The sequence below is a fragment of the Amphiprion ocellaris genome, chromosome 20 (assembly GCF_022539595.1).
Source record: "Amphiprion ocellaris isolate individual 3 ecotype Okinawa chromosome 20, ASM2253959v1, whole genome shotgun sequence".
In the NCBI taxonomy this organism is placed as follows: domain Eukaryota; kingdom Metazoa; phylum Chordata; class Actinopteri; family Pomacentridae; genus Amphiprion; species Amphiprion ocellaris.
Window position 1 is genome coordinate 25,956,698 of NC_072785.1, and position 27,928 is coordinate 25,984,625.

General features: G+C 38.1%; 1 protein-coding gene and 1 long non-coding RNA gene across 8 annotated transcripts in view; one reads left to right on the plus strand and one right to left on the minus strand.

The window, feature by feature from the left end:
- The window catches only part of LOC118471653 (uncharacterized), a 91,708-nt gene extending 80,793 nt beyond the window's left edge, over nucleotides 1-10,915 (minus strand). Inside the window, exon 1 of the long non-coding RNA XR_004848999.2 lies at nucleotides 10,635-10,915. This is a non-coding gene — a long non-coding RNA (uncharacterized LOC118471653). The remainder of the gene's footprint in view (nucleotides 1-10,634) is intronic.
- Nucleotides 1-20,778, plus strand: part of smoc1 (SPARC related modular calcium binding 1) — a 78,609-nt gene extending 57,831 nt beyond the window's left edge. For 4 of the 7 annotated variants that reach the window (XM_023290592.3, XM_023290596.3, XM_023290597.3 and 1 more), the window contains 4 exons: nucleotides 4,181-4,286; nucleotides 5,484-5,728; nucleotides 7,255-7,288; nucleotides 17,502-20,778. In XM_023290592.3, coding sequence (XP_023146360.1) covers nucleotides 4,181-4,286; nucleotides 5,484-5,728; nucleotides 7,255-7,288; nucleotides 17,502-17,541 — 425 coding nt within the window. In that variant the 3' untranslated portion in view covers nucleotides 17,542-20,778. Of the gene's footprint in view, nucleotides 1-4,180; nucleotides 4,287-5,483; nucleotides 5,729-7,254; nucleotides 7,309-17,501 lie in introns of all 7 variants that reach the window. The other 3 variants (XM_023290593.3, XM_035957405.2, XM_023290595.3) reach the window with 3 other exon arrangements.
- The last annotated feature ends 7,150 nt before the right edge of the window (nucleotides 20,779-27,928 follow it).

The following is a 27,928-nucleotide window of genomic DNA, read 5'->3' on the forward strand; positions in this document are numbered from 1 at the left end:
CCAAAGGAAGCAGGCAGTTGGACTACTGGCACTTTCAAGTTGGCAAGCAGAGAGCATGGTTGGAGTTTAGCTAGTAAAGGGCCACCATGACAAAGCCTACTGTGATGCTTAATGCCTCCTGGCCAGAGTTCTTGTTTTGTGGGTGAGCTACGGTGTGCTGTGACAGCATCACTTTGGTCCAGAGGCTGACTGTCTATGCCATTAGAATGGCCCATATCATTGGATGATGTCCACTGGATGCAAGCTATTGATTAATCGACTATTGTCTGTTAAGGCTGCTGATTATCAGTTAAGAATACTTTTACATTTTGGTTCAAACATGACAATCTATAGCTTTAATACGTTGTAAAGAGGGTGAGCAGGTAACAGTGAGACTGATAGCAATGAGATTAAACTACAAACAGTAATGGTGGATAACATGTATTCCTCATTGTCTGTGAATTTCTCTTGGGTTTTTCCTGCATAGAGGAATTTTTCTCTCCTCCAACACTGGATTTTGACGTTATCAGTCCATGACAGGGTCATTGTCATTGCATACCATCCTATACATATGAGCCAGTAGGGACCTGATCCACTTTCTAATAGGTCAGAAGATGTGTTATCATACATTTTAATCACGGATAACAGGAAAGCAAGTTAGCATGTCTATCTGGAAACTTACAAAAAGGAGCTTTGTAACATGTCAACGTAGTGATAGAGTGTATTTTAACCCAAATCATGATTCCTTTCCAAACGTCACCAAATACTTTGGTGCCTAAACTTAACCAAATACCAATGGAAAACACAAAAATAATAACATAAAATGATCTGAGATAAGAAAGTCACTCAAGTCTCTTACCTGACAGTCCACTACTAAAACTAACCCCTCCAACCTCCACATGTAGACTTTTGCCCCTTGTTTTATTTGCAAAATCACAGTTCCACCACAGTTCCATTAGGTAAAAACCAGTACTGAGCCTATTAGAAGGTGGAAAGTGTCCCTACTGGCCTATATTTATAGGAATGATTCAAGTCTGTACATTTTCAGTTATCTAAGTCCTCCTAGGAGCTTCAGTAGAAAGCAACCAGACTTCAAGGGTTTTAAAGACATTTGAACTCTCATCCAAACTGAAAGTTGCCATCAGTTAGTAAGAACCGAAGAAGCCTCTTGTTAGGAGGTAAAACATCTTCAAAACCTACAAGAGAAGTCTAGCTGCCTTTTACTGAAGCTTTTAGGCTAATTGAATGGTATAACAAATGAAATGTGTTCCCTGAAAGTTGTTTTCTTTGGCATAACAGACATTTTGTTGATAAAATGGTCAGAGGCAATAGGAAAATGCATAGATTTTTGTCAAATAAGGCAACAAAGACTCGTTGCCTGTACTGTAGATCAACCAGTAAAGCTTACTGCCATGGGCAGTCACTCACAAAGGGCCTGAAAAAGAGTTCAGCCTGGAATTGTCGCCACTAACTGAAGAAAACTAGTATAAAGGGGGGTTGTTTCTAACTGTTTAAACACTGAGTAGCAGAAAAATGCAGCTTATGCTTCACAGCAAGTAAAGGTTCCGATTTAATGAAAGCTTTAAGCATTACAGCTTTTCCATTTTCACTATCACTCCTACAACAATGTCAAATGACCTGAAAACCTTATTGAAGTATGCTGGACTTCATGTAAATTTACCAGATAAAAAACATTTAGACTGAGAACCGACCAAACCACACTTTTGTGGTGTTGGATTCCTTGGCAGCAAAGATCAGAGTCTCCTCTAAAGCGGAGGTCGTAACCTCGGCTCAGACTCCTCTGCCCTTGTTACTGCTCACTTAGGTTTGTTTCCCCATCATTTAAGGTTGCATTGTAACTCTTATTTAATTCCCCATCTGGTGAGTTTACAGAGTCGAGCATACTCCTGACTGTGCAGCAGATGTGTGGCATGTTTTTATGGAAGGTGTGAGTGTAGTGGTGGTGAGGCTGTGGGGGGCTGCTGGGGTGTTGGTGACTGCAGGGAGCTGAGTGCAGATATTTTTATGTACTGTAGAGGGATGCCACAACAAAGCGCAATATTTCATGGCCATCACATCAAGGCAGAGGGAGAAAAGAACGCTCAGGAGTGCAAGTCTATTAACAGCAAGCAGCTACAGGTTCAATCTCACAAGTGTCACAATACCACCTCTGAAGGCGTTACAGCTTTTTTCTCCCTGAGAACAAAGGCAGAGATCTGTTAAGTTCTAGTTCAGCTGGGTCACAAACTGCATTTTCATTTATATGTAAATATTTAAAAAGTTATATGGCAATAACAACTGTAATATTTAAGGAAAAATTTGCTTCTATCTTGTATCAAAAAGTCTCAGATGCTTAAAGCTGCACTTTGCACCGCGTTGGAGAAGTTATTTTTAGTTTGTGATGTGGTGAAAATAAACTTCACTACACACTAAAGCACAAATTACACTTTTCACATGCCACATCTACATATGGTTTCCACTGTCCGCCCTGCTCTCCCTGTTTACTTCAGTTTTAAAGTATGTCAGGGACTCACTTTGGACTAAACCAGCATCTGAATGATGAGTTTACACCAAAGACAGACAAGATCAAGCTCTATCTAGATGGAATTCTTATTTGCTGTCGTCAGGTGAAAAAAGTCACAACTCAATTTCATTCATCGCTTTTTCTGGGTGACAAAGTCTGAATTTGGTATGCAAATATAGCTGTATTTCAATATGAATGTCAGGAGAATTTGTAGCAAACTTTTAAAAAAAATCATAAAAAAATAAATTAGACTTTGGGGTGAATAAATTAGGTTATGTCAGTGTTTTGTAGTTTTGTCAGAAGGTGGCAGTATAGGCTACATGGCTGTTATAAACAGAGTAGAAGAAGCTGGAAACAAACGCAGATTTGCCCCCCAAAAAAAAACATAAAAAAGAAGAAATAAACTAAACTTTGGGATCTCTGAGTGAAAAAATAACAGAACTTTAGGAGTTGTCTTAAATCAGGCAAGTTGTAAATATTATTTTATGTCATGACATGTTTCCATCTCTCTTTTTATGCTTTAATTCTTCATTGAAAAAATCTAAAACTACCTCAATTAAGCGTAAAAGCTTGTCGAATTCTGCTGATTCCATTAACTTATTCTAATGCAATACTTCAAAATGTGCATGAAAACAACTATTCACACCTTATTGAAATGGTGCTGCAAGTGAACGCTGCTTTGTTTAAAGGTGTTATAAGCCAAAAATAAATTAGGTGAGCCTCAGTAAAGGCACAATGATGAATTCTTCTTTACCTTTCTTTCAATCTACACCTGAAACAAGCGCATTGCAGCAGTTTTAATGTGTTTTAAAGTCTTCAAAATCCCAGCCTGTAGACGTCCTGCAGCACACGCTAACCTTGACACCTTGCAACGGCGGCTGCATACAGCGTAACGGTTTTCGCTTCATAACACCCCAATTTAACACTTGGATTAAGGCACAGCAAGGCAGTGCTTCTCTGAGCTTGTCGCGTTGTAGGAAATGCTAATTGGATTCACCTGGCGGGGGCAGCGGACCACCTCCCACAGAACAAACCGAGGCAGCACAAAGGCAAAGAAAAGAGGACAGGGAGGCCACAGATGCTCCGAGAAAGAGGAGGGAGGAGGAGGAGAAGGAGGGGATCGGCTGAGAAAGCTTGAGAGAAAGAGAGAAAAGGTTGCAAAGAAAGAAAAAAAAGGCAGAATGAGAAGATTACTATGCAGCTGTGTTTTGAAGTTTCCGCCTTTAAGAGACACAATTAGGAGGGAAAAATTTGCACTGGTTTAGCGTGCTATTAAAACCATACATCTGGGCAATTAAAAAGAGCTACCCAAGGTGTTCAGAATTGTGTCATAAAAGTTAACAGGTCTGCACTGCTCAACAAAGCTCTCTCATCACAGCACACCTTCTGTCCCACCTCTCGCCATGTGCTCTGTTTTTCTGGAGTCTTACAAAACCGCCCAACTATGTATTCCACCTTTACTGAAAATACACTCAAAATAACTCCCATTTCTGTCCACCATGTGTCAGATTCACTTAGCTCTAGATAAGGTTTGCAGGCCTTCTTTTGAGTGTGTAACCGGCGTTTGACATCAGTGTCGAGGCTTTAGAGGCACTTCAGCCTCACTGTGCTGCAGTGGCTCAAATTAGTTGTGGAAGGTAATTTTGGTGTATTTTTTTTGTCTTTGATTCATACCAGGCTGCCCGGAGGGGAAGAAAGTGGAATTCATTACCAGCTTGTTAGATGCTCTCACCACAGACATGGTGCAGGCCATAAACTCACCAGCCCCCTCTGGTGGTGGGAGGTAAGTAATGCTGCGTACAGCTAAAGAAGTCATGGCTGACACTTCATGGAAAACCTCAACCTTGGTCTGTTTTTTCTCAAATAATGGTTCCCTCTGGTTTTCTGAATTGCAAGCTAGTATTTTCTCTTTGACATGCAATGCACAGATGTTGGCAGAGACACTTAGGTGTTTTTTTAGTGTTCTCTCATGTATATGATGAGACTCTGAGGTATTTTGGAATAAATCTGTCTATACCATGTCTGAAATTGTGAATCCATTCTGCAGAGCCAAGCAGGAAATTGATTTAAAATGATTTGATTGCAAGCTGGGCTGCCATAAAACAAGACTGCTTGACATACAGCTTCTTTTGGCATAGGATACAATTTAACTTCATTACAAATGAACAAAATGAGGCTTATTTTTTTCAGTTAATTTATATTAAAACTGCAGGGTTAACAATTGTTTGTGAGCTTAAATGCACACATCACATTTTGCCCTCTATGTTCTTCTTGCCACATCTGATTCCCTGATCTTCTTCAGGTTTGTTGAACCCTACAAAGTAATCATATAGAGGCACAAAATGATTGCAAAATCACAAACCAATGACAAAAGATAGAAAATGACAGCAAAGAGACAAAAAAATGAACGATAAAGCGCAAAACAACTGCAGACAGACGCAAAATGACCACAAAGAGGCACAAAACAACGACAACATGACTGCAGAGAGACACAAAATGACCAAAAAGACTGAAAAGAACTGCAAAGAGCCACAAAACAACCACAAACAGACACAAACAATTGCAAGAAGATGTAAAACAGCTGCAGAGATACACAAAATAACTACAAAAAGCCATCTATGTTCTTGTTGTAACATCTGTTTCCCTGATCTTCTTCAGGTTTGTTGAACCCGACAAAGCAATAGTATAGAGGCACAAAACGATTGCAAAAACACAAACCAACAACAAAAGACAGAAAACGATTGCAAAGAGACAAAAAACACCTGCAAATGAACAACAAAGCACACAGCTGCAGACAGATGCAAAATGACCATAAAGAGGCACAAAACAATGACAAAATGACCGCAAAGAGACACAAAACAAGCACAGAGAGACACAAATGATTGCAAAAAGATGTAAAACAGCTGAACAAAGATGCAAAACAACTACAAAAAGCCATCTATGTGTTTGTTGTCACATCTGTTTCCCTGATCTCCTCCAGGTTTGTTGAGCCCGACCCCAGCCATACTTTAGAGGAGAGGGTGGTGCACTGGTACTTCGCCCAGCTGGACAACAACGGTAGCCATGACATCAACAAGAAGGAACTCAAACCTTTCAAGAGGTACCTGAAGAAGAAAGCCAAACCCAAGAAATGTGCCCGCAAGTTCACCGACTACTGTGACCTGAATAAGGATAGGGCCATTTCCCTGCAGGAGCTCAAAGGCTGCCTCGGCGTCAGCAAGGAGGGTAAGACAGAAACTGGGGGAACAGACTGGTTCAGAGTAGTTTGGTCATGGAGGAGGGTCATGAACCTCAGAACAGCTGGGAAAATCTGCAAATAATGTCTTGTCTCCTTCAACAACAAGACAGATATGCACTTTAGGGCTGCAAATATCCATTATTTACACATATGTTCATTATTTTCTCCATTATTTGATTAGTTTTTTGAACTATAAAGTGTCAGAAAATGGTGAACAATGTTGATTATTGTTTCCCAAGATGAAGTCTTTAAATGTCTTGTTTGGTCGACAACCCAACGATATTCCATTTACTGGCATAGAGGAGAGAAGAAACTAAAAAATATTCACGTTTAAAAAGATGGAATCGGAAAATGTTGATGAAAATAATACTCAAAGCAATTAATCGATCATCAAAATATGAATATTGATACATCTTGAGTCAGCAGACAGGCTTTGAAACTATACTGACTGAATTCTCCTACAAAATGAATTGAAACGCAGGTCTTCACTAATATTTTGTTCTCATTTCATAGTTTAAAAGTCAGTAAGAGTCAGTTGGTAACTTGGAGTAAAAGATGACGTAACTGTGGTGCATGTGACAAACAGATGTGTTGGCAGGTTCACTGCTCCGCTCAGCTCCCCCCGATGAATATTTAAGCAAGACTGATGCATTAGCAGATCCTAGACGCAGTCCGAGCCAGAAAACTGTAACTACTCATCATGAGTTTACAGACCTAATAGAGATCATTAACATTTGTCAGAGGAGACTAATAGTGCTGAGCTGATGCCAGGTTCAATCCAAATGGAATACAGTGGAGAAAGGAAGGAATATTTCACTAATATTATAGATATTAAATGAAGTTTTAACTGTTCCATTAACAATGAAAGCTTCAAGAAAGAAAAATGACAGGTGGTGATAAATGTGTGTTTTTTTGTAACTGCACAGGGATATAGGAATTAAAGAGCCCATATTAAGCACATTTAAAGGTTCATAATTCAACTTTTGGGGTCTACTAGAATATTTTTTCATGCTTTAGTGTTAAAAAACGCATGATTTTCTCATAGTATATATGGCTGAGGCAGGGCTTAGCTTTTGTTTCTTTAAGGCCAGAAAAGTCCAGCTAATCAGTCAGCTGACCCAATGAAAGAAAAATCGATTACATTGGTTATGTACAGAAACCCCAAATCTCAGAGGATAGGCAGAGAGATTTAGCCTTCGTGAGGAAGCGGCGAATTCTTTGTTTACAGACGCGTCAAACTCACCACTATTCAGGCATTATGCAAAGGTGTTACATGGTGATGTCGATAAGTAACAGTAGAAAAGCCTGGACTTTAATTGAGGTGTTTCTGGTAGGTAAGAAGCAGTTTTATGTGGGAGACTTTGGTTTGATTTTGAGATTACAAGGAAACACCTAAAAGCATAATATGGGCTCTTTAAACAAATATATACTCTTAAAATATACTATTTGCTGTGCTATTAACTTCCACCTCCATTAAGTTTAATCCTTGTTGGGGTTTTTTTCTCTTTTGCAGGAAGTTCAACAACAAGTGGCAACCAAGGGACAAGGCAAGGGACAAATTTGTTCAGTAAGCCAAACTAATATGCTTTTACTAACCCGCTCTGAGCGCTGTAGTTTTGGCTTATTGTGTAATCCATTAACACACATAATGCTAGAGTGTTAGTTTAGAATAAATAAATCTAGTACAGGCACCATTTGATTTAGATGCAAAGGTTTATGTGATTTGTAGCCGGCATTCAATTAACTTTGAGTAGTTTGTCCTGGTGTGTTTGTATACATGTGTTCCTTTGTGAGTTGTGTGTTCATGAATAAGATGATGTGTTGTCACCTGCTGACATTTACAGGTATTTGAGTGGTACTTCATGCTGCAGCCAAAAAGATGGAAAATATATGTATGTCTGGGTGTTTACTGACAGATCTGACCTGACAAAACAATAAAAGAAATATCAAAACAGCTGTCAATATGATCATAAAATAACTTAAAAAAAAAAGAAAAAAAAGAAAAATATACCTGCCATAACTAAGGTGTCCTCTTTAGATGTCTGTTTTATCTGACAATCAGTAAACCTCATAAATATTACATTTAGTAACATATATGACAAAGAGGGGCAGCAGATCAGTACATTTGAGAAATCACATTTTTGGCCTTGAAAAATTACGTGAAGATTCTCTGAGCAACAAAGCCTGAAGTTGATCAATTATTTTGATAGTCAGTTCATCAATTTGACAAACTTTTTAAGAAAAACAAGTCAAAATCCTCGGACTCCTGCTTCTCAAAGTGTATATATATATATATATATATATATATATATATATATATATACACACACACTTATATTTTCTGTGATGTTCTTTACTCCTTAATAACAATTAAACTATTAACTAAATATGTTTGGGTTGTGGATAAAACAAAGCATTTGAGGACATCAGCTTGGGCTTATGTCTTGGACTTATTGACACTTTTCACATTTTTTTAACATTTTATAGCCTGAACAACTCCGTTAATCAAACCAATCAATGAAAATAGTCGATAGATTTATAAATAATGAAAAAACATTACTTGTATCCCCAGTGTAAAACATTCAGAACTACTGGATCATGGTAGAGCAGCAGCATCTCACATTAAAACACTGTCAACCACACTTTCTCCATTCCATCACTCATTTACAAACAGAAATGTTGTGTACACAAGAGCAAACGAAAAATAACCTAAACACAATTTTTGTCCACACCAGCATTGTAAAATACATTAAATAGTGATATCAAGTTGTAGTTAAGTTGAAAAATGTCATATTTACTCAGCTCAACTCTCTTTTTCTTTACTTGGGTTTCCATGACTGGCAGAGCAGACATGAGTGGAAATAGAGAAGCAGAAAATAACCTCAAAACAGCAGTAGAGACTCTTTCATTGAGCTTAAATTACACTAGTGAACATAAATGACATAAATAACATGAACAAAGTACTTGTGTTTTTAAATTCTGCAGATTTTTAGTGCACTGGCTGAACACTGGAATGCACTTTCACTTTGCAGGGAAGGCCATTAGTTTCAGAGGGAGGGACTCACGTGCATTAAAGTGTATTTAGACATATACAAGGCTGCACACGTCAACTAAAGGGCAGAAGAGAGAAATTCAGATTACAACACACGCAGATGTTATTTCTCTCTGTATTACTCTACATCTTTACATGGCAGCTAATTGTTTGCTGATACAGGTTTACAATGTCCTCAACCTATGCTGTTTGGTTGCTACATCGGAACCGGTTACATTCACTGGTTGTACGCCATCTTGGACTGTGCAACATTCGCTAATTTTTTTGCCCTTCATTATGGCTCGCAAGCCTAAGTCAGACTCTTCTGATGGTAGTGCTTTGAAGAAAAGGAAAGCCATCTCCATAGAACTGAAATGAGATACAATAAAATGCTCGGAACAAGGCGAAACGACAAACATCAGCCGGTTGTTTACAATGGCTTTGTTAACATTTTCGCCAGAGGTCTGACATACGGCAAAAATTGACTTACGTCGGGTCGTAGCAACGGAATTCCGATAAGTCGAGGACCCCCTGTATATTAATGCTGTATTTATGCTCAAATTAAAGATTGTCCGATATGTTTTGTTTTTTTCCAGCAATAGGTACCAGATACCAATATCAATTATGAGTAATCAAGCACATCAATAACTGATATTTGAAATGGAAATATTTTTGCAGTGGAAATGAAAATCACGGTGTCAAAATTTGGAACAACACAAATTCCAATGCAAAACTTTGCTGAAATACGTTTGTTCTACATTTTGTTAAAAGAGAACTTTTCAAAATTCATCCCCCAGTGGTGACTGGCTGTTACTTGTGATGTGTAACCAAATTGTTAGAGAAATTGTTAGAAAAAAAATGACACTGATAAATCAGAAAAATCTTGAATATCAGATGTGATAGTCATGAGTCAACAACTCAAAATCTTGTATATTGCACCACCAATATCCTGTCAGTCAAAAAAAATGGATTCTGCTGTAGACTTTTTATTTTGCCATTTTTGTATTGTTCCTTTTCCGTATTGAACAAGACAAGAAGCGACACATCAAGAACCAACAAATGTTAGAGAGACTCTTTCTGATTGTCTGTCTTTTAGTCAATCTCGTCTTTTTTCCATCTTTCTGTCTCCGTCTATTCTCCATCAGTCTGTTGGGATTCCCTCCACTGAGCGATTATTGGTCCCGCCGGTGCTGCCGACTCTGGGCCGGTTCAGCGCCACATAGCACTGAGGTCATGTGTTTACGCTGGCGCTGCCCTGCTGAGCCTGGAGAGCGGCGGCTCTGAGCGGGCATAACGTCAGGGTTCTCGGACCCTGGGCCCGGCTGCCAGGATAAACAGCACCGAAAAGGGGGGCAGAGGAGGAGGCTCGGCTGGTTGTTTTCGCTATAGTCACTGAATCCATCACCTCCGTGCTTAAGAGCTGGAGGTAAATGGCCTGACAGCTTTATATGGCTGCTTATGCTGCCACTCAGGCACTGCGAGCTGTAGGATGACTGTGGAGAGCGAGGTACAGCATGCAAAGGGAAAAGAAAAGCTGCATGAAAGAAGCAGGGCTCTGTAGGAACATATGGCACCATTCTGCCTTAACTAAGATAGACAGCCATTGTGTTCAGGTATGCCTAGCTGCTCTTTAATGGCCTGGATCTCTTTAAGTCAAGCTGCCTTTGCCAAGCATTAAATCTCATCATGCCCTGTCGCAACTCTGGATCGTCGCTCGAGTGTTGTTGGATGTATTTACAGTTTACAGTACGTGCTTTTTTGGCTGAAGGATTGCGAGCGTTCGGGGGGCTGAGCGGAGCACATCTGTACGAGGTGCCTCTCTCTTGACACGTTGGCAGCAGCAAAGGAAAACATCTGAATACCTTGTGTGAGATTTGAGGTGCTGGAGAGGGTGGCATCCATCCTCCGAAGAGACTGGAAACCTCATTACGGATGAATCCGAGGGCAGCGATGCTCTCTGTAAAGCCTTTAACACTCGATGAGCAGCAGGTCTGGATGCATCTCGTTCGCTGTATTGAACAAAACACAAAGAAATGGTTTAGTGGCAGGACTCACAATGTTTTTTTCAAAAGTCTTAATCCCATTTAGAAACACGTAAACACACTTTCGAATAAGTGCAAACACATGCGACTGTGCATGTATGAATGCTCGCACACAGATACCAAAATATACACAATTAGGAGGATCTAGTGAGAGCGCTCACAGAGGCTTTTGTTTGCAAAATGCATCAGCTGTTGTCGAGAATGAGGAGATTTGTATTTGAAATTAGATGCTACTTTTTAAGCAGGAACATATGAAGCACTCAAATAATCAACAGAAGACTTATTACCAATAATTTTAATAATCCACTGACAGTTTATTGGGCAAGAATGGCAAACATTTGATGAGGATTTGCTGATTTTTGTGTTTATATTTTGGTAAACATTGAGTTTTAGCCGGCTGATGAGAAAACCAAGAAACATGACGACATGACTGACAGTCCTGGGACTTTTTCCCAGTTTCCTGGTAGTTTAAAGACCCAGTCTGAAAAAATAAACAGGTTTCAGTTCTTAAGTGTGTTGCTTTGTAATACTACATGCACTGTCCGACCGACAGGGACCAGAAGCCTGTAGTATGGAGCAAGTTCAACACATCCAGCTTATGTTTTCATTATCTGGCCTCACTGAGTCTAACAGTCACGCTAAGCAGCCGCACGAAGCTGGTTATCAGTTCAATAAGTCATTTCAGGATTTATGAATCAAACAATGAAGGGCAGTGTTGGTACCAGATGACCAAATGCAAACATGAACGGATCTAGAGCTGCTTATTTCTCACAACAACAACCAACTATATTCCTAAATTAATATGTGGAACTTAAAAGAAAAAGACAGGCAAAAAGCAATGTAGCTGCTGCAGCCAAAACAGGAGGGAAGGTTGGCGAAAAACTGCCAGTTGTGTGAATGTGTACGTATTACTGCCCCATCATTAAAGCAAAGCATGAGTAGATCTGACCATAATTAAAAAACTGTATTCCAGTAGATCACTGTGTCGGTTCGATTTTGGGAGCATTAAAAGAACAAATACAAAATCTAGAGCTGTACCGCTAAATTTTTTTGGAGTCTGCCAGCTCACAATGCCCTTTTCCTTGATAATACATACTTCAAGTATTGCAGATTAGCTGTAGTACCTTGTTGCGTGTAATATTTCATACTGTAGCAAAGAGAAGCGGTAGTCACTGGCAAGCAGAGAACATTGTGAAGGTTTAGTTGGTAAAAAGCCGCCATGACAAAGTCTTCTGTGACACTTAATGGCCTCCATATCAGTTAAAAATTATATCCTCATTTCATAGGCACATGTATTGACCTCATTTATGGCTAATATATTGTATGTCTACAGCTTTGCCAGAAATATCCGTGCATAACAAATAATAAGTGTGCTGAATTTATTGTATTATTTAACTGATTAACTGATTTTGTTGCACAGATTAAGTAAAGTGGTCAGATTTACAAGAAGTGTGAAAACAGACTTAAACAAAGGATACAAAGCACCATGATTTCTGATTTAATCCTAAATTAAAATCTACTTCAAATCAGTAAGTAGGCTGACTGGAATTCTAAAAAGGGTAACAAATACAAGGCTTTAGATTTGGGATTATATAGCTAAATATACAGAGGCCAACAGAAAAATAAAACGCTGATGAAATTTCTTGCAGTAAACAGAACGAATAATTTGGAATGGAAGGTTTCAGTTCTCTCCACTAAGAATCTATAATCTAAGAATTGTCTTCAGGACTAATGAAGTTTCATCTCATATTTCTTATATCTAGACTTGTCACAGAAAGAAAAGAGTTTAGATGGACTCTGCAGAGACACTCTTCCTGGCTGCCATTCTTCAAGAGAATAGACTGGTCAGTAAGTGGTCTTTTACACACTTACACCTGAAAAAGTTGCCATTAAGTAATAGGCCCCGTTAAGAAATAAAACAGCATTATAACCCTGAAAACCCCAGAGTTAAACCTGAAGCTACCATGCTAACCCCTGAATCCTGCTCTGTAGTACAGGTCTCAGGTGTCATTGGTTGTCAAAAGCGAACAAGTGACCTTGCAGACCTAAAGATCTTTCAATTACAAAAGTTGGGAATCTTAAATGGCATCAATGCAAATGGAAAGCTTACATCAGCAACAATACCTTCAGTCAGAACTGGAGGTACTTAAAACGAAGGCAGATATGATGAAAATAAAATAAAATAAAAAGCACTTTAAAGTAGTTTCCCAGTAATGAGGTAGTTTATATTGATGCTGTGTGTTTATTATAATCCAGTAAATAATACAACTATATGATCACATCTTAAGCCTTTAAGGACTGGTGATTAGGAAGGAACATAACGAGTATTGCCACCTCAACACTGAAGTGATTTAGAGTCGTATTTTAAAATTCCAGCGGCGTTGTGTAGGCGAGGCTCGTACTGACAGAAACGGAGCAGCTCACAGCATTATGCTTTCTGTGTCTTGTCTGCTGTTTTCTGTCAAACCCCTCTCGTCTCCTTTGCTGCTCTCCTGTGTTCGTCTCCTGTTTGTCCTGGCTGTGTCCGTCATCAGGGATGAATGGAGGGCATTATTAAGCAGGCCTGGCACCGAGGCTGCAGCACCATTAGAGCGTCCAGAGTCCTGTCCTCTCAAAGCCAACAGCAATTACTCCTCGCCACTTGTGTTTTAATTACTGTGACATCAGCTTGACACTGAAAGCAGCAGGTCGTCGGAGAGGACTGTGACACTTACATACAGGTTCCTTTCTTACTATTATTATTACCTGTGGGTCTGGTGATGCTACAGTTAGCTCAAGCCGAGGAACTTGCCCCGCTGTTGCCACCACGTACAGGGAAACCATGATTCCCAGCTCTCGAGCCAAGCGTCTTTATCGGTCGGTCCCAGGTGAGGCGAGGCGATCCACCGCCAGACAGGATCTGCTTTCAGCTCTTTATCACAAGTGGGGCCAAGGTGTCCGTGGAGAGGCCGGGGAGCTTTGTGTTGTTAATGGCACAGACAGTGTCCTCAGTGACTGGGACAGGAGGAGGGAGAGGAGCCTTCGCTGCTCTGGAGCCTGGTAATTGCAAAGCCAATTCATCAGCGCAACTGTCGCCCGGCTCTGTACAACAGAGACATTTATCTGAGCTAAGGAGAGGAACAACACCACTTGGGTTGGAAAGAGGTATCAGGAAATGTTGTGGTGCTGCAGAGTCCAACAGGTAGAACATGCAACTAGTTTTGCCAAGTTAAACAGGGTATGACACGGAATACTACTGAGAAATCCATTAACAAACTGCTGCCAAAGACAGCTGGTCTGCATATAAGAGCTCCTTACATGCTGTTTTTCATCTAAATTAATACTAAATTGGTGTCCAGTTGGTTTATCCATGGATGCCAGGGTTGGCTAGTCAGTTCTACTGTGGTATTTTAATGTTTTACTGATCAGCTATGCTTTATTTTGCTCTCAATCTCTCTAAATTGTTTCCATACTCATTTTCTATATCTGCTCTGTGTAAACACTGCCTGAAGTTCAGCTGAAGTTTTTGTCACATGATCGGCTTCTCAATTTCACGATGGAGCCCAGAAATTAATTTAATTTTCTACAGATTCTGATGCAAATGGTGTATTTTTGTCAGATTTCATTCAGTTTAAATCCATACCCTATATCTGCTTTGTGTAAACACTGCCTGCAGTTCAACTGAAAAGTGACTGAATTTTGTCATAAAGATATTTCATCATGCAGAACGTATCTTCCAACAAGTTGCTGATAACTTCTTGCTCCTCTTTTCTACCATTTTTAACCCATACTGCATTTATTTATTTTTGTCCAACTATGTTTTTTTATGTTAATCTGATGCAAACGGTTAATCTTTGGCAGATTTAGTTTAGTTTCCATATTTGTCTTCTATATCTGTTCTGTGTAAACACTGCCTGCAGTTCAGCCGAAAAAAATAGCAGACTGTTAATTTTTCTGGCATATTTTTAAGAAGTGAGACATAAAGAACAACATAGAGTGTTTTTGGTGAAACATGATGATTTTAAGCTTTATGTGCGCTTGTAATATTCATTATTTTAAAGGCTCATTGTTAGGTGCAGTTTTGTAATTGTCTGTAATGTAGGGCTGTGTTAATACTTCTACTACTTAGAAAGAAAAGTACTCATATAAATCTGTATCGAAACAACCAAACCTAAAGAAGTTCAAACCTGACCTCCTCAGAATCAGCTGATTTTTGTCATACGTTAACTTTTAGTATGTTTAATGATGTCATACAAAGTTGTACCTTCATACTATTAATATTTTTATATGCCACATGGAAAATGTGCATTGTTTCATTAAACATAATAAAGTTTTTGTATAGTAAAAAAAAAAAAAAAAAAAAAACTCAGCAGATTCTGAAGAGAGCAGATGAGAACTTAAAATTTCTATAAAATGACCCAAATATTTCATAGTCTGGATGGATACGGGTTAACTAAGTGCTGCATTTTAATTAATTTCTGGTAATTAATTTGACATTTATTTTACAGTATCAAAGCTTAAACTGCAAACAGTAGTCAGCTGGATCTAACCTCTCATGATAAAGTTAGGTGGCCATAATATTTTATCTTATACACTGAAAGTATATGTGAGAATATCCGCTATGTGACTTGTTCATATGGAAGGTAACCCGTGATTTATGGAGATCTGGACGGATGGTGATGCGGTAAAGTCTGAACCTGGAGCTTCCTGAGTGAAATCAGCTGGACTTGCATTTTACTGCTAACATGAGCAGCACTGACAGCGAGCTCACCTGCACACACCTGGCACATATACAAGCTCATATAGGCATAAATACAACATACAGACAGAAAGAAATACTTGTATACACACCAACAAACCACACTCTAATGCACAAAAAAGCAAATAATGTCATTCAAGCACACAAATACAAACTGGTGATTCTCCCACAGCCTGAGCTCTAACTGAAGAACCTCTGCTTTCCCTTCTGACAGCCATCTGTAAGCAATCTCAGCTCTTTACTCATCTCCTTCTGATCTGATTGATGAGTGAGCAGCACTTTTGGTAGGACCGCAGCACAACGCACAACTTCAGAGACGTGTTGAGTTATCGCGTTGTTCTAACGTGACGGCAGCACATGTGACGGTGCACATGGACGGTGTGAGTGGAGGTGGTGCACGGCAGTCTAACAGTCAGTAAATGTTGCTTCTATATTACCAGAATCCATAACCGAAAACAAAGAGACAAAGAGGGTCGACATGTTTCTGACTGAAGGAAAAAAACAAGGACGAACTTGGTAGAAGAAGAAGGTTATTTTAACACGATTAGATGCTTTTTAATCCTCCGAGTCCCTGGTATTTTTTGCTCTTGTTACATTTTTACCCACTGTGGGCTCATTTTGCACTACAATATAGAGTCCTGCACTTCTATGGAAACAGCACAACCATGTCTAGAAGGAGAAAGAAATTAATAAATGACTTCAGTGCAGTATGACACAGTTAGAATGGCATAAGTCATGGAAAAAAAATTCTGAAAGCTGCTTCCGAATGCGCCCATGTGTTACCAATATTGGAAAAAACAGGGGCTCTAGATACTATACTAGTAGATATTTTACAACCTCTACAAACATAGCACTTTCCACAATACTCTGCTCATAAGCTCGAGGAAATATTTTACCATGCAGATTGTATCTTCCAACAATTTGCTGACAACTTCTTGCTCATCTTTTTATCATTTCTGAGCCATGCTGCATTTATTTTGTTTATTGTTTCTAAATGTGTCTCCTGTCTGCTTTGTGTAAACACTGCCTGCAGTTCAGCAGAATAGTCAAATGACTGGCACCTCAGTTGCGGAGAGAATCTGATTCAAATTGTTTATTTTTGGCAGATTTAGCTTAGTTTCAATACTTGTCTTCTATATCTGCTTGGTCTAAACACTGCCTGCAGTTCAGTTAAAAAGTCTCAGAATTTTTGCCATGTTATTGTCGGTCACAGCTGAGTCAGTCATGGTTTGTTAGTTCTGCCAATGAATGCAGAATTTTTAGTTTTTTGCAGAATCTGATTGCTGCAAACTGTTAATTTTTTGGCACATTTTTTAAATGAGACACGTAAAATAAAGACATTTTGGTGAAATATCCTGATTTTAAGCTTAGATTTTGTTTATTTTTTCTGAATGAATTCCATGTTGAGTTTAAGGACTGCCGTAAAGATTAGAATCTGACTATCCTGGCACTGATAAATGGTATAATTGTGTTTTTTTTTTTTCAATCATTTTTTCTCATAGGGTTAATGTATGTAATATACTGATAGAAAAAAAAGTGTGACAAATTTTTTTAAAACATACAAAATTGATAAAATATTACGTTAACTTTTGGTTATACACTCGGCTTCGTTGTTTAACTAAAGAAAAGACTAAGAAAGAAAGGATGAATCTGCTTCCCATATGGTCATTCAGAGACACAAACACACAGACACACATAGAAAGCACAGAAACATTCACACACTTGCACAAAAAACCACAAACAGCACTGACGTGTGTTTGTGCATTGAAGGATTTGATTGATGAAGGTTTGTCGAAAAACAACCTGGACTCACACAGTCTTCATCAACAGTAATCCCTCCTGTACATTACAGATATTAGATGTTGCAGTCATTGTGTACATTGTGTTGCCCCTGTCTTGTCATGCAAAAGCCGTCTGAACACATTTTCATTAGTTTTTTCTGTTCCCAGTAGGTCGTCTGGTGTGAGAAGAGAAGGATCGCGGAGCTGAGACGAGAGCAGAGGGCACAGAGGGAAGGCATCTGTACGCTTGCTGACAGGAAAGAGAAAGATGGAGCAGAAAAATTAAGAAGTTCCTGAGTTTTTAAAAAGAAAAAAAAAACAAAAAGAACAGAAAAACAAGAAAAGAAAAAACGAAGCGGCGCCAAAATATTTGCACTTTCTCCTCCCCTATGTTTGACATTTTATCTGTTTTTACGTGGTTTTTTTTCTTTTGAAGTGACTGAAAATTTGAAGGTAAGAATGAGAATATATTTGTGAAGGGATGACAGGCTCACCACTGGAAGAGCAAGTATTGTGTGTGTTACCACATCTCCCTGTGTGTTCAGTCTGCTGTTTTGATTCATTCAATCCTCAGATAACAAGAAAAGGGACTAATGCACGTTTTGTGGCAATTAAATTAAACTTCCATGCCGCCTGTAACAAATAGCAGCCCACAGGCAAGTGCAAAATCATAAAAAAATTAGCTTACGGTAGCCGTGTTTCCAGATAACTGCCAGGTTGCAAGAAATGAAAAGAAAATTAGGCTTTTTTCCACTATGTGCTTTGGAGCGAATTAACTCAGCTGCATGCTGTTGCCAGAAGGTGGCAGTATAGGCGACATAGCTGTAACAAACAGAGTAGAAGAAGCTGGAAAGTGCTTAAAAAAATTGCAAAAAGAAGAAGAAACAAGCAAAACTTTGGTCATTTTTCGGTGAAAATTTGAAAATAGTCTTTTTGAACTGCCTTTTATTGGGAAAATTGTAATTATTCTTTAATGTCAGCTGGAATTTGACATTTTTTGCTGTCCGAAGGCAAAGAAACTTGCTACATCAAAACTCTGAAAACCACCTTAAGGAGCATAAAAACTTTCACATCTTGCCATTTCAGTTAACTTTTTCTAATGCAATACTTCAAAATGTGTCTAAAAATACATTATGGGAACTTGCTATTTAATCACATCCGGTCCAAATGTTGCTCAAAAGGAAGAGCTACATCAGTGCAGACCAATTTAAATGAATGTTGCACATGAATATGCAATTTGAAGTCAACGGCATGTATTGGAATTAAACTGTGACCACGGAGTCTAATTTATCAGCACAGAATTAGCTGCAGAAACCCCCTTGCGCTGCACAAAACCTTCTAGATACATTAACATTTTGGCTCAAGGATCAGGTGTTTATGGTTTTTGCTAAGTCCTGTATGTACCAGTGTTGGGGAAAGCTAGCTGTAAGTGGCTCTTCCCACGACTTACCTTAAAGTACCGTTTGTGTGACCTAAAACCAATGCAAGTTCATTGTGTTGCGTGTAGTTTGTAATTTTTTTAAATTATTATTAGCTTTATTATTAACATGTCTCCACAAAATGCCTTGACAGTTATTTTCTCCTTTATTTTTGCTAAGTTTGTGCTAACAAACGCAAATAATTACAGTAGATAGAAAGTAAATAGCAGTAGATTGACAGCTGCAAAATATGTAAAGCAGTACTTTTGCAGTAATGCGTCTCCTCAACACTGGTACAGTTCATATGCAATCCTACGAATACAACTTTACACTGTAGCCTATATGTTAGCATGAACATAAAGTACTAAAGCTGCATTCATTAGTTTTTAGCAAATAATGGTTGATTAACTCAGAAAACCTGAGACACATAAACTGCAAAACATAGCTTTGTAAAGTTGTCCTTGCTGATGTAGCTGAAACTGCAACATTCAGCAGGATTTTCTGTTTCCCTTACGATGGTGGATTTAGGGTTAGGGTCAGTTTCCACTGCACATTAACTTTAAGAATTTGTTTTGTTAGCCTATTTCAGGAATTTTGGGTTGAAGATGGCCAGATTTGAGAAAAGACTGCTGTGAGGACCTTCAGACGGCAGAAATATGGTGCTTATTGTTTTCTCAAGCAGCGTCGACACCTGCACAGCAGTTTTTCAAAAATACCTATTCTGGAGAAGGTGCATGTAGGGCTGCAAAATAATCCTAAAAGAGGTTGCACAGAGGCTGTTCTTAAGATGCAGATCACCTTAAAATAGCTCACAAGATACTGAAGTGAAAAAAATATACAATTACTATTGTTTTATCTCCATTTTGGTCTCCACCAGCTTATGGGAAAACAACCATGGTGCTTTAGCTGCTAAATGCTCCACTGTGCTCACCAGTTTGATGCTAATGGGCAGTGTACTGCTAGTTTATCAGAGCATATTTGCAGTTTAATGAGAAAACTGAAACTTTAAATTAAAAGGTACAAGAAAAATGCGTGCTGAGCGATAATACCTGGTGGTTGATTTTACAATAGATTTGACTTAATGCTGATAGATCAAACACATCGTTTAACGCAGCTTTAAGTTCAAACCGTAACGAAGGCCATAGGTTTACAATTGGAACATTGTTTAATGTGTAATTTTACGTTATGATGCACGTCACTGTGGCCAGTTTCTGTTAACCTACAAAGATAATGTTCATGTTTTACACAATCAAACCTGAGTGACATTGTTTTTTTTTCACCAATATTCTGATGTTGAATTCCTTTTGTTATAGTAATGACTTTTTAAGTTCACTCGCCATTTCCTGCGACAAACATGAACAGATCTCTGACCCCCTGGTGGGGATTTTACCTTTCCAAAACAGATTACAGTCCAGAAAGTGAGTTTTAAATATAACTCTAACAGTACCAGTAAAAACAGGTGTCACAGATGACTAACCCCAACCAGTAAATGCAGTGAGGAGTTTACATCTTGTTTTTATCAGCCCACATCATATTCAAGTTTACTGTAAGCAAGACGTGGCATTTACGAACATCACTTCAGAAAATAAATACTGGTGTCTCCTCATATCAGAGTAGAGTTTGTGTATGTAAATCCTCCAACAGCTGATGTGAGTCTGGGAAACACTAAACACGGTGCATGTTGTGTAAGACACTGCAATTTATTTTAAAACACCCCCCCAGAGTGTCCGACTAACAGGAAAATGACTGAGCAGGGAGGAAAAACACTTATGAGTTTTGGAATGTAAAAACAAAATAAATGAATAAAGATTTCTTACTTACATTTGGGAACAATTGAGCTTCAAAAATTGGAGAATCATGCCTTTGCTGTTGTGGTCTGAATGCCTGTGTATTTGTTTTGAGTTGTGTATTTCCCAAGAGTCGCTGCTACGGCTCATGAACATGAGACAAAAAAAAAAAAGGCTCCTATTGTAAATATGTACAATAACCTATGTTTGTTTGTTTTACTAAATTTCATTGTGGGGGCATCTGGGTGTTCACTGGCTTCTTGTGAAAAACACATATATACACTTTTCTGTCAGTTTACATGGTGTCAAACATTAGGCTGTTACAGTAGCTAATTCACAGCACTGAAAAGTTTAGGCCAGACTGTATGTTATCAGCTCTGAGGACTGTTTATTTTATCTCTGCTGAGGTTATTTTACAGTTTCGGCTTGTGTTTTACGATTCCCGTCTCCCTCGCTGCACACAGTCTGAATGTATACAGTATCTGGTGCTTGATTCGCTGCAATCACAAGTCCAGTCGCGTCCAATTTGAACCGGACAGTTATGCCAAGAATGAGAGGAGAAACCTGTGTTTCTTTGAGGGCTGTGCAGTCTCTCTTGTTTCAGTTCTAGGTCTGGACACTGAGGCTTGTGTGTGTCTACTGAAGTGCTTCCAGACGCTGCAGAGCTGCAGATCACATGCGAGATCTAAAACAACCTAACAGGCTGGTAATCGCTGCAAATCACGATGGGGGGACGTATAGCGAGCAGATGACTGTCAGTCTAACGGAGGGAGGAAAGCCACAATTGTCTTCCTCCTCTCCAGCTTAAAAGAAAAAAGTCCTAACAAGCTTCTCAACATGTTTAGATAATATTCACAGCTGAAGAAATTGGATCCGATGGAAAGCAAAACGCTGACACATGTTATCTTTGGGTGAAACTGGTCGATGTAAATGATGTGGTTTGAGGTGCTGCTGTGTCAAAACAGATACAAAATAAAATGAAACTACACAAAAAATGCCAAAAAGAACCTGTTTTTTTCAGAGAGGGGAATCCACACTGATAAAATGCTGAAGTTTACGAGGTGCATCCTGGCACACAGCAGTAGCTTACACCTGGGTTGCATCACTCTTTTTGTGGAGTTCATGTTGTTTCCCACCTGAAGTGTGGCATAAATTCAAAGCAGACATAATGAGAAAAACGTCTGTAGACGCCTGACAGTGAGAGCAACTGAGAAACAAACACTTCTTAGAACCTGACCTTTGTAGAAACTGATTTAAGAGTTGAATTTGGCTTCTAGAAAACTAAAATCTTGGATTTGACGGTCATTTACATCTATAAGAACATAAAAGTGTGCAAACTAAAGAGCTACTGTTGACTATTCTGCAACTCTCACACTGTTTGGACTAATGTTACATAACAACAAACAACAAAAGTATTTTTAAAAAGTTGACAATGGCTCCAGAAAACACCAACTATAATATACAAGTGATCCTGATAGGGTTTTATGCCACATCTGTTTACGCTATGCTCAGTCTGGACAGTTGAAAAGCTCTCTGCAGAGGAGGAGGAGTTTAATACTGACCCCACATGGAGAAGACAGTTCACTGCAAGCTGGAAATTCATTCTTGAACACGATTTCACACATACTGAACAGTTTCAATCAACTGAATTTCATGATCTGACTATAACTATTTGAAATAAAAGTCATGTGTTTTATTAATTTCACTGATGCAGCATGATTTGTGTTGTTGTTAGATACATTCAGCTTGGTGAAATATCTATCTAGAGTTGAAGTGCAGGGTAGTGTGACAAATATTTGGAGAGCTTGTAGAAAAGTAAGAAGTAAAATACCTATAATATGTGGAGTCAGATTTTTTTTTCAGGTAATGGTAACAACTGTGGGCACTTGGAGAAATGCTGTACATGTGGATTCTAGGCTTTTAGATAAAGTTCATAAAATACTTCTCAAATAAAGCCAACTTTTTTTTGTTTTACGGCATTAGAAATTTGTTAAACCATACACAAGTTATTTATACGTTTTCTGTACTTCTAGCCACTGTTGTGCTGTTTCTATAGAAGTGCAGGAGTTTATATTGTAGTGAAAAATGAGCCCACAGTGAATAAAAATGTGGCAGGAGCAAAGAAACAGCAAGAAACTGCTTGAGCAGTGCAAGTTTTCCCAAGAGTTTTGCATTTGCCGTTTCATGTCAAGTTCATGTTCCAATACTTTACAATAGACATCTTTTTAACAACATTACAAATTGCTAAAATTGCTTTTTTTAATGGTGAGCGTGTTTCAAAGTCGAAACTAGACTCCAGAGACGCACTCGTTTGGGTTAATGATTTGTGCGCGCTGCGAGATGCTCTGATTTAGGGATGAGACTTCAAAGGTGCGGATGTTGTCAGTGCATGATGGGAGGCGGAGGGTGAGGGGTGAGGGTCCCGGTGATGGGGGAGGTTTGGAAACAGTGGAGAGAGAGAAAGAGAGAGAGAGAGAGAGGCTGGTATCACAGATGAAACTGGAGCCAAGAGGCAGCTGCAGTACATCTGTCTTGTACTGACACATGTGGCATTTGACTTCCAGTGTGAAGTTCAAAAGAGTTTTATAATGACGCAGCTGCTTAGGGATGTATGTGCATGTGTGTGTGTGTGTGTGTGTGTGTGTGTGTGTGTGTGTGAGTGTGTGTGTGTTTTCTGCTTTGTTGAAGGTGGGGTGGAGGGGAGGCAGGCTTCCACAGGGGTTTCATAGGTGAAGGCTGGAATTTGGGTTGTGAAAGTGACGTGTTTGCAGTACAGGTGCTGCCTGATGCTGTTTCAGGAGGTTTAGAACGCTCCGTTATCTAACTTTCAGAAGGGAGTCGTGTTTGAAATGCTTTGTGTGCTGCTCACTTACCCAAAGTGTGAAAAACTTGACAGATTTTACCCATTAGAGAAACATCTACACATAAAATATTAAACACCCTCAGTTACATGGTGCCGAAGTGGGTTTAGTGATAAAACACTAATGTCAGGATTGTGGACTTTTGGTTGGACTGAATAAGAATTTAAAGACATAGTCTTCACATTTTACTCACTAAATGACTTAAAAAGATGAGTGGATTACAATTCAGTGGCACATTTAGCCAAAGATCAGTTACATGGTGACTAACTTAAAAGGGTTTAGTAATAAAATACTAATGTGAGCGATGGATTGTGGACTTTTGGTTGGATTGAATAAGAATTTAAAGACATAATAATCACATTTTACTCATGAAAAGACTGAAAAAGATGAACGGATTACAATTCAGTCACACATTTAGTCAAAGATAAGTGAAAGCTGTTATTTTTTCCCCCCAACTGATGATTTGAACATTTATAATCCACGTTTCTAGTGCATGTTAACCCTCTGAACCCCAAAATCCACTGATGAATTTGGAAGTCACATTATTGTATCATAAAGTGTAAAATCGGAAAGAAGAGAAAGATTTTCAACTTTTCAGGTCCTGGAACTAATCATGTATCAGGTGATTTCACCAAAATCACTTTATTCTACATGTTCCATTAAAAAAAAATTACCAAAATAAACCATTTGCACCAGATTCTGTGAAAATATTTCAAAAATTGTCCATCCTAGGCACAACTGTTAAGCCAGTCATGTGACAAAACTTCAGGGACTATTCGGCTGAACTGCAGGCAGTGTTTGCACAAAGCAGATAGGAGACAAGTATGGAAACAAATCAGAGAGACTGAGAGAGAAATAAAACACATCTGATCAATTAAACAAGTGCAGCTTGGCTCAATACGGTAGACAGAAAAGCAAGATGTCAGCAAGCTGTTAGACGATACATTCAACATGGTGAAACATCAACATTAAGTAGTAAGATATCTACTATTTATCAACTTCTATTTTTCTTTTCATTAATGATTTATGGCATTAGAACTTTGTTCTGCTACACAACATATATTTTTGAGTTCTCTCTACTACTAGTCATGGCTGTTCAGTTTCCACAGAGGAGCTAGATTTTATATTGCAGTGAAAAATGAACCCACAGTGAATAAAAACGCGGCAGGAGCAAAGAAACGGCAAGAAACTGCCTGAGGTTTCACAAGTTAATGAAGTTTCCTCAGAAGTTCTGTACTTGTACACCAAGATGCTATGTTAGACAACAACTTTACTCTAAAACATCATTTTTAAATTTTGCTGTGATTATTTAACTCTTTGTTTATTTCCCCATTCATTTTCCATCAGCCTCTGCTGTGTTTGGGAGGCTCTTTGGTAAAATGTTGCACATGTGGATTCCAGATTTTTTTTTAAATTGTGCTAAAAATATCAAACAAATTCCTTCTTTTCTCTTTTTTGTTGTTGTTTTGTTTTAGGATTTACTGCATGAGGACAGGACGTTTTAGGATTTTTCTATATTTCTAGCCACAGTTATTCTGTTTCCATTTAGGTTCACAGTGGTATATTGAAGTAAAACTGAATAAAAATGTGCTTGGAGCAAAGACACTGCAAGAATCTGCTTGGGGTTATAAACAAATAAACAGACTAGCAAGTTTTTTTGTTTCGTTGTGAACTCAATCAGTTCATGAAGTAGTCGTCCAACACAAAGACCTACTATTTCCCTTTTCCCACATGTTTTGGTTGTGATGAGTAAATTTGTATAGTTTTTTCTTCCTGCTTTGTGGTGCATTGAAACACTTAGAAACAGATCAAAAACACCATTACAGGTAATTTAGAGGGGGCCATTAGCCTGTGTGATGGCTAAACATTAGCGCTGCACCATTTGTGGCCCTGTGAGGCTGCAGCAGCACCTGCCCAGCTGCCATCCAGGGTCAGGGGTTCGCCTGCAGGAGGCCAGGGCTCCGGGTGAAGGGTCATGTTCCAGACAGGCTGATTAGGAACTCAGCTGCAGGAACAGAGCTTGCAGGTGGATGACGCATTTTCCCCCCAACGCTAACCAGTCTTTACTCGCTTTTTGTGCTCTACTGTGCCAGGAGGACATCTGAAGGGTTTATGGATTTGTTTTAGATATAATCTGGTGGTTTCGAGGGTGGATTAGAGTCACCAGAGGGCAGGTACGAGTACAAAACTACAGATAGAGGGAATTTAAATTTTGGAAAATAGAAATAAACTGTAATTTTATGTCATAATTTACCCTGAAATATGCACAAATTGAATTTCATTTTTGTAAAAGCACAATCTTATGTTGCACAATTAGCTAATTCTCAATTCTTGTTAGTTGTTTGGTTGAAAAAATGTGTAAAAACTGTCAAAGCCTTATCTTGTTTCATCCACAGCACAAAGATATTCAGTTTACTTTCATAGAAGAACAAAGAAATCAGGTAATATTCATTTAAGATGCTCTAAACAAATAATTAAATTTTTTTTATTTACCAAAGTGACTAATCAATTATCAAAATAGCTAATAATTAATTTAAAAGTTGACAACTCATCTCAATTTACTCTGAAATATGCACAGATTGAATTGCACTGCAGTAAAAGCACAATCTTATGTCGTCTAATCAACCAATTCATAATCAATCAATTAATTGTTTGGTCTACAAAACAAAAGCGTAAAAATGTGTAAAAATGGTCAATCAAAGCCACAACACAAAGATATTCAGTTTACATTCATAGAAGAACAAAGAAACCAGAAAACTTTTACATTTAAGAAGCTGTAAACAAAGAATTTAGGTTATTTTTCTTTTAAAAAATTCCAAAAGCCATTAACCGATTATCAAAATTGTTGGTGATCAATTTAAAAGTTGACAACTAATCATAATTTACTTTGAAATATGGCCAGATGAAATTTCACTGTCGTAAAAGGACAATCTTATGTTGTCTGAGGGCTGAGAATAATGGCCAAAAAGCAACAAAAAAGTGCAAAATATGATTCCAGCATGTGAAAAAAATCTAACAAATAACATCATATCTAAAACATGCAATTGAGCAGTAGTCTGACCTTTAGCTATGCCCAATTTATACTGGAACTCTATCAATTAGTGATTAATTTATTGTATTTACTGCTTTTTACTCATTATCTTACACTTATGGACTTTTAAGTTTGGTTCTGTTTTGGACAGATAAACAACAGATTACTTTTAACTGTGTGTGTCCCTGCAAAAAACAAACAAACAAACAAAAAACACGATTACTCTTCAACTATTAAAATAATTGCCAACTATTTTGGTGATCAATGAATTACTTCGGCCAAGAAATAAAAGAAAGAAAAATAATCAAAATTCCTAGTTCCTAGCTTTGTGATGTAAATATTTCCATTTTTTTCCTCCTATATAAAAGTGAACTTATTATCTTTGTGTTGTGGACAAAATCAGACTAAACAAAGCTTTAAGAAATATTGATGGACCATTTTTTAGACCAAACAGATAATGGATTGATCAAGAATTAATCTTTAATAAAAACAGAAACAAACTGGGATTTGATGTCATAAGTTACTCTGAAATATGTGCAGATTGAATTTCACTGTAGTAAATTCAATATATTGTGTTGTCTAAGGGCTGAAATTGATCACTAAATAGCCACACAATAGTACAAAATATATGATTCCAGTGTTGGAAAAGAATATAACAAAGAATATAACATACAAAATATTTCAAAATTACTCAACAGTCTGAAATCTGGCGATGAATGACTAGTTTTCACCTTCTGAAATGTGAATATTCTCTGGTTTCTTTCCTCTAATATGAAAGTAAACTGAATATGTTTATGTTTCGGATCAAACAAGACCAGACAAGGCTTTAGAAAACACTGATCAACCATTTTTAGACATTTTTTTTAGACCAAACAACTACTCAATTAATCAAAAACTTAATCATTATCTGCAGGTCTAATTTGTAAAACTCATACAAAATAAAGATGTTTACTATGAAGCTGGTGGAAACAAACAGCGATTTTATGCCTCAATAAACTCTGAAATAAGCACAAATTAAATTTTATCATCGAAAAGCACTATCTTTTCTGTTTTTTCTTTTCTTTTCATGTAATTGTGGTATTGACATAACAAAAAACACAAAATAACATCTATAATGTGCATTGTTTCAAATGTAGCTATGAATAACTTACACTGAATCTGCTTCGATTAATTGATTAGTCATTTATTAAATTAATTGCCAACTTAAATCTGAATATTTTCTGGTTTCTTTCCTCCTATATCAAAGTAAACTGAATATCTGTGACTTTTTGTCGACCAAACAACTAATTGACTGATCAAGAATTAATCAAATATGAAAATAATCGTCATTTGCAGACCAAATTTCCACAGCACACAGAATAAAGCTGTTAACCATGAAACTGGTGCTGCTTTTAAGTACCTTTTCAGTTGAAGTTTATCTGTTTTCCGTCTTCTGCTGTGAGTCAGTGCAGTGCAGGTTTTTCTGTGAAGTACAATTATCTGCTTTTCATCACCTCCA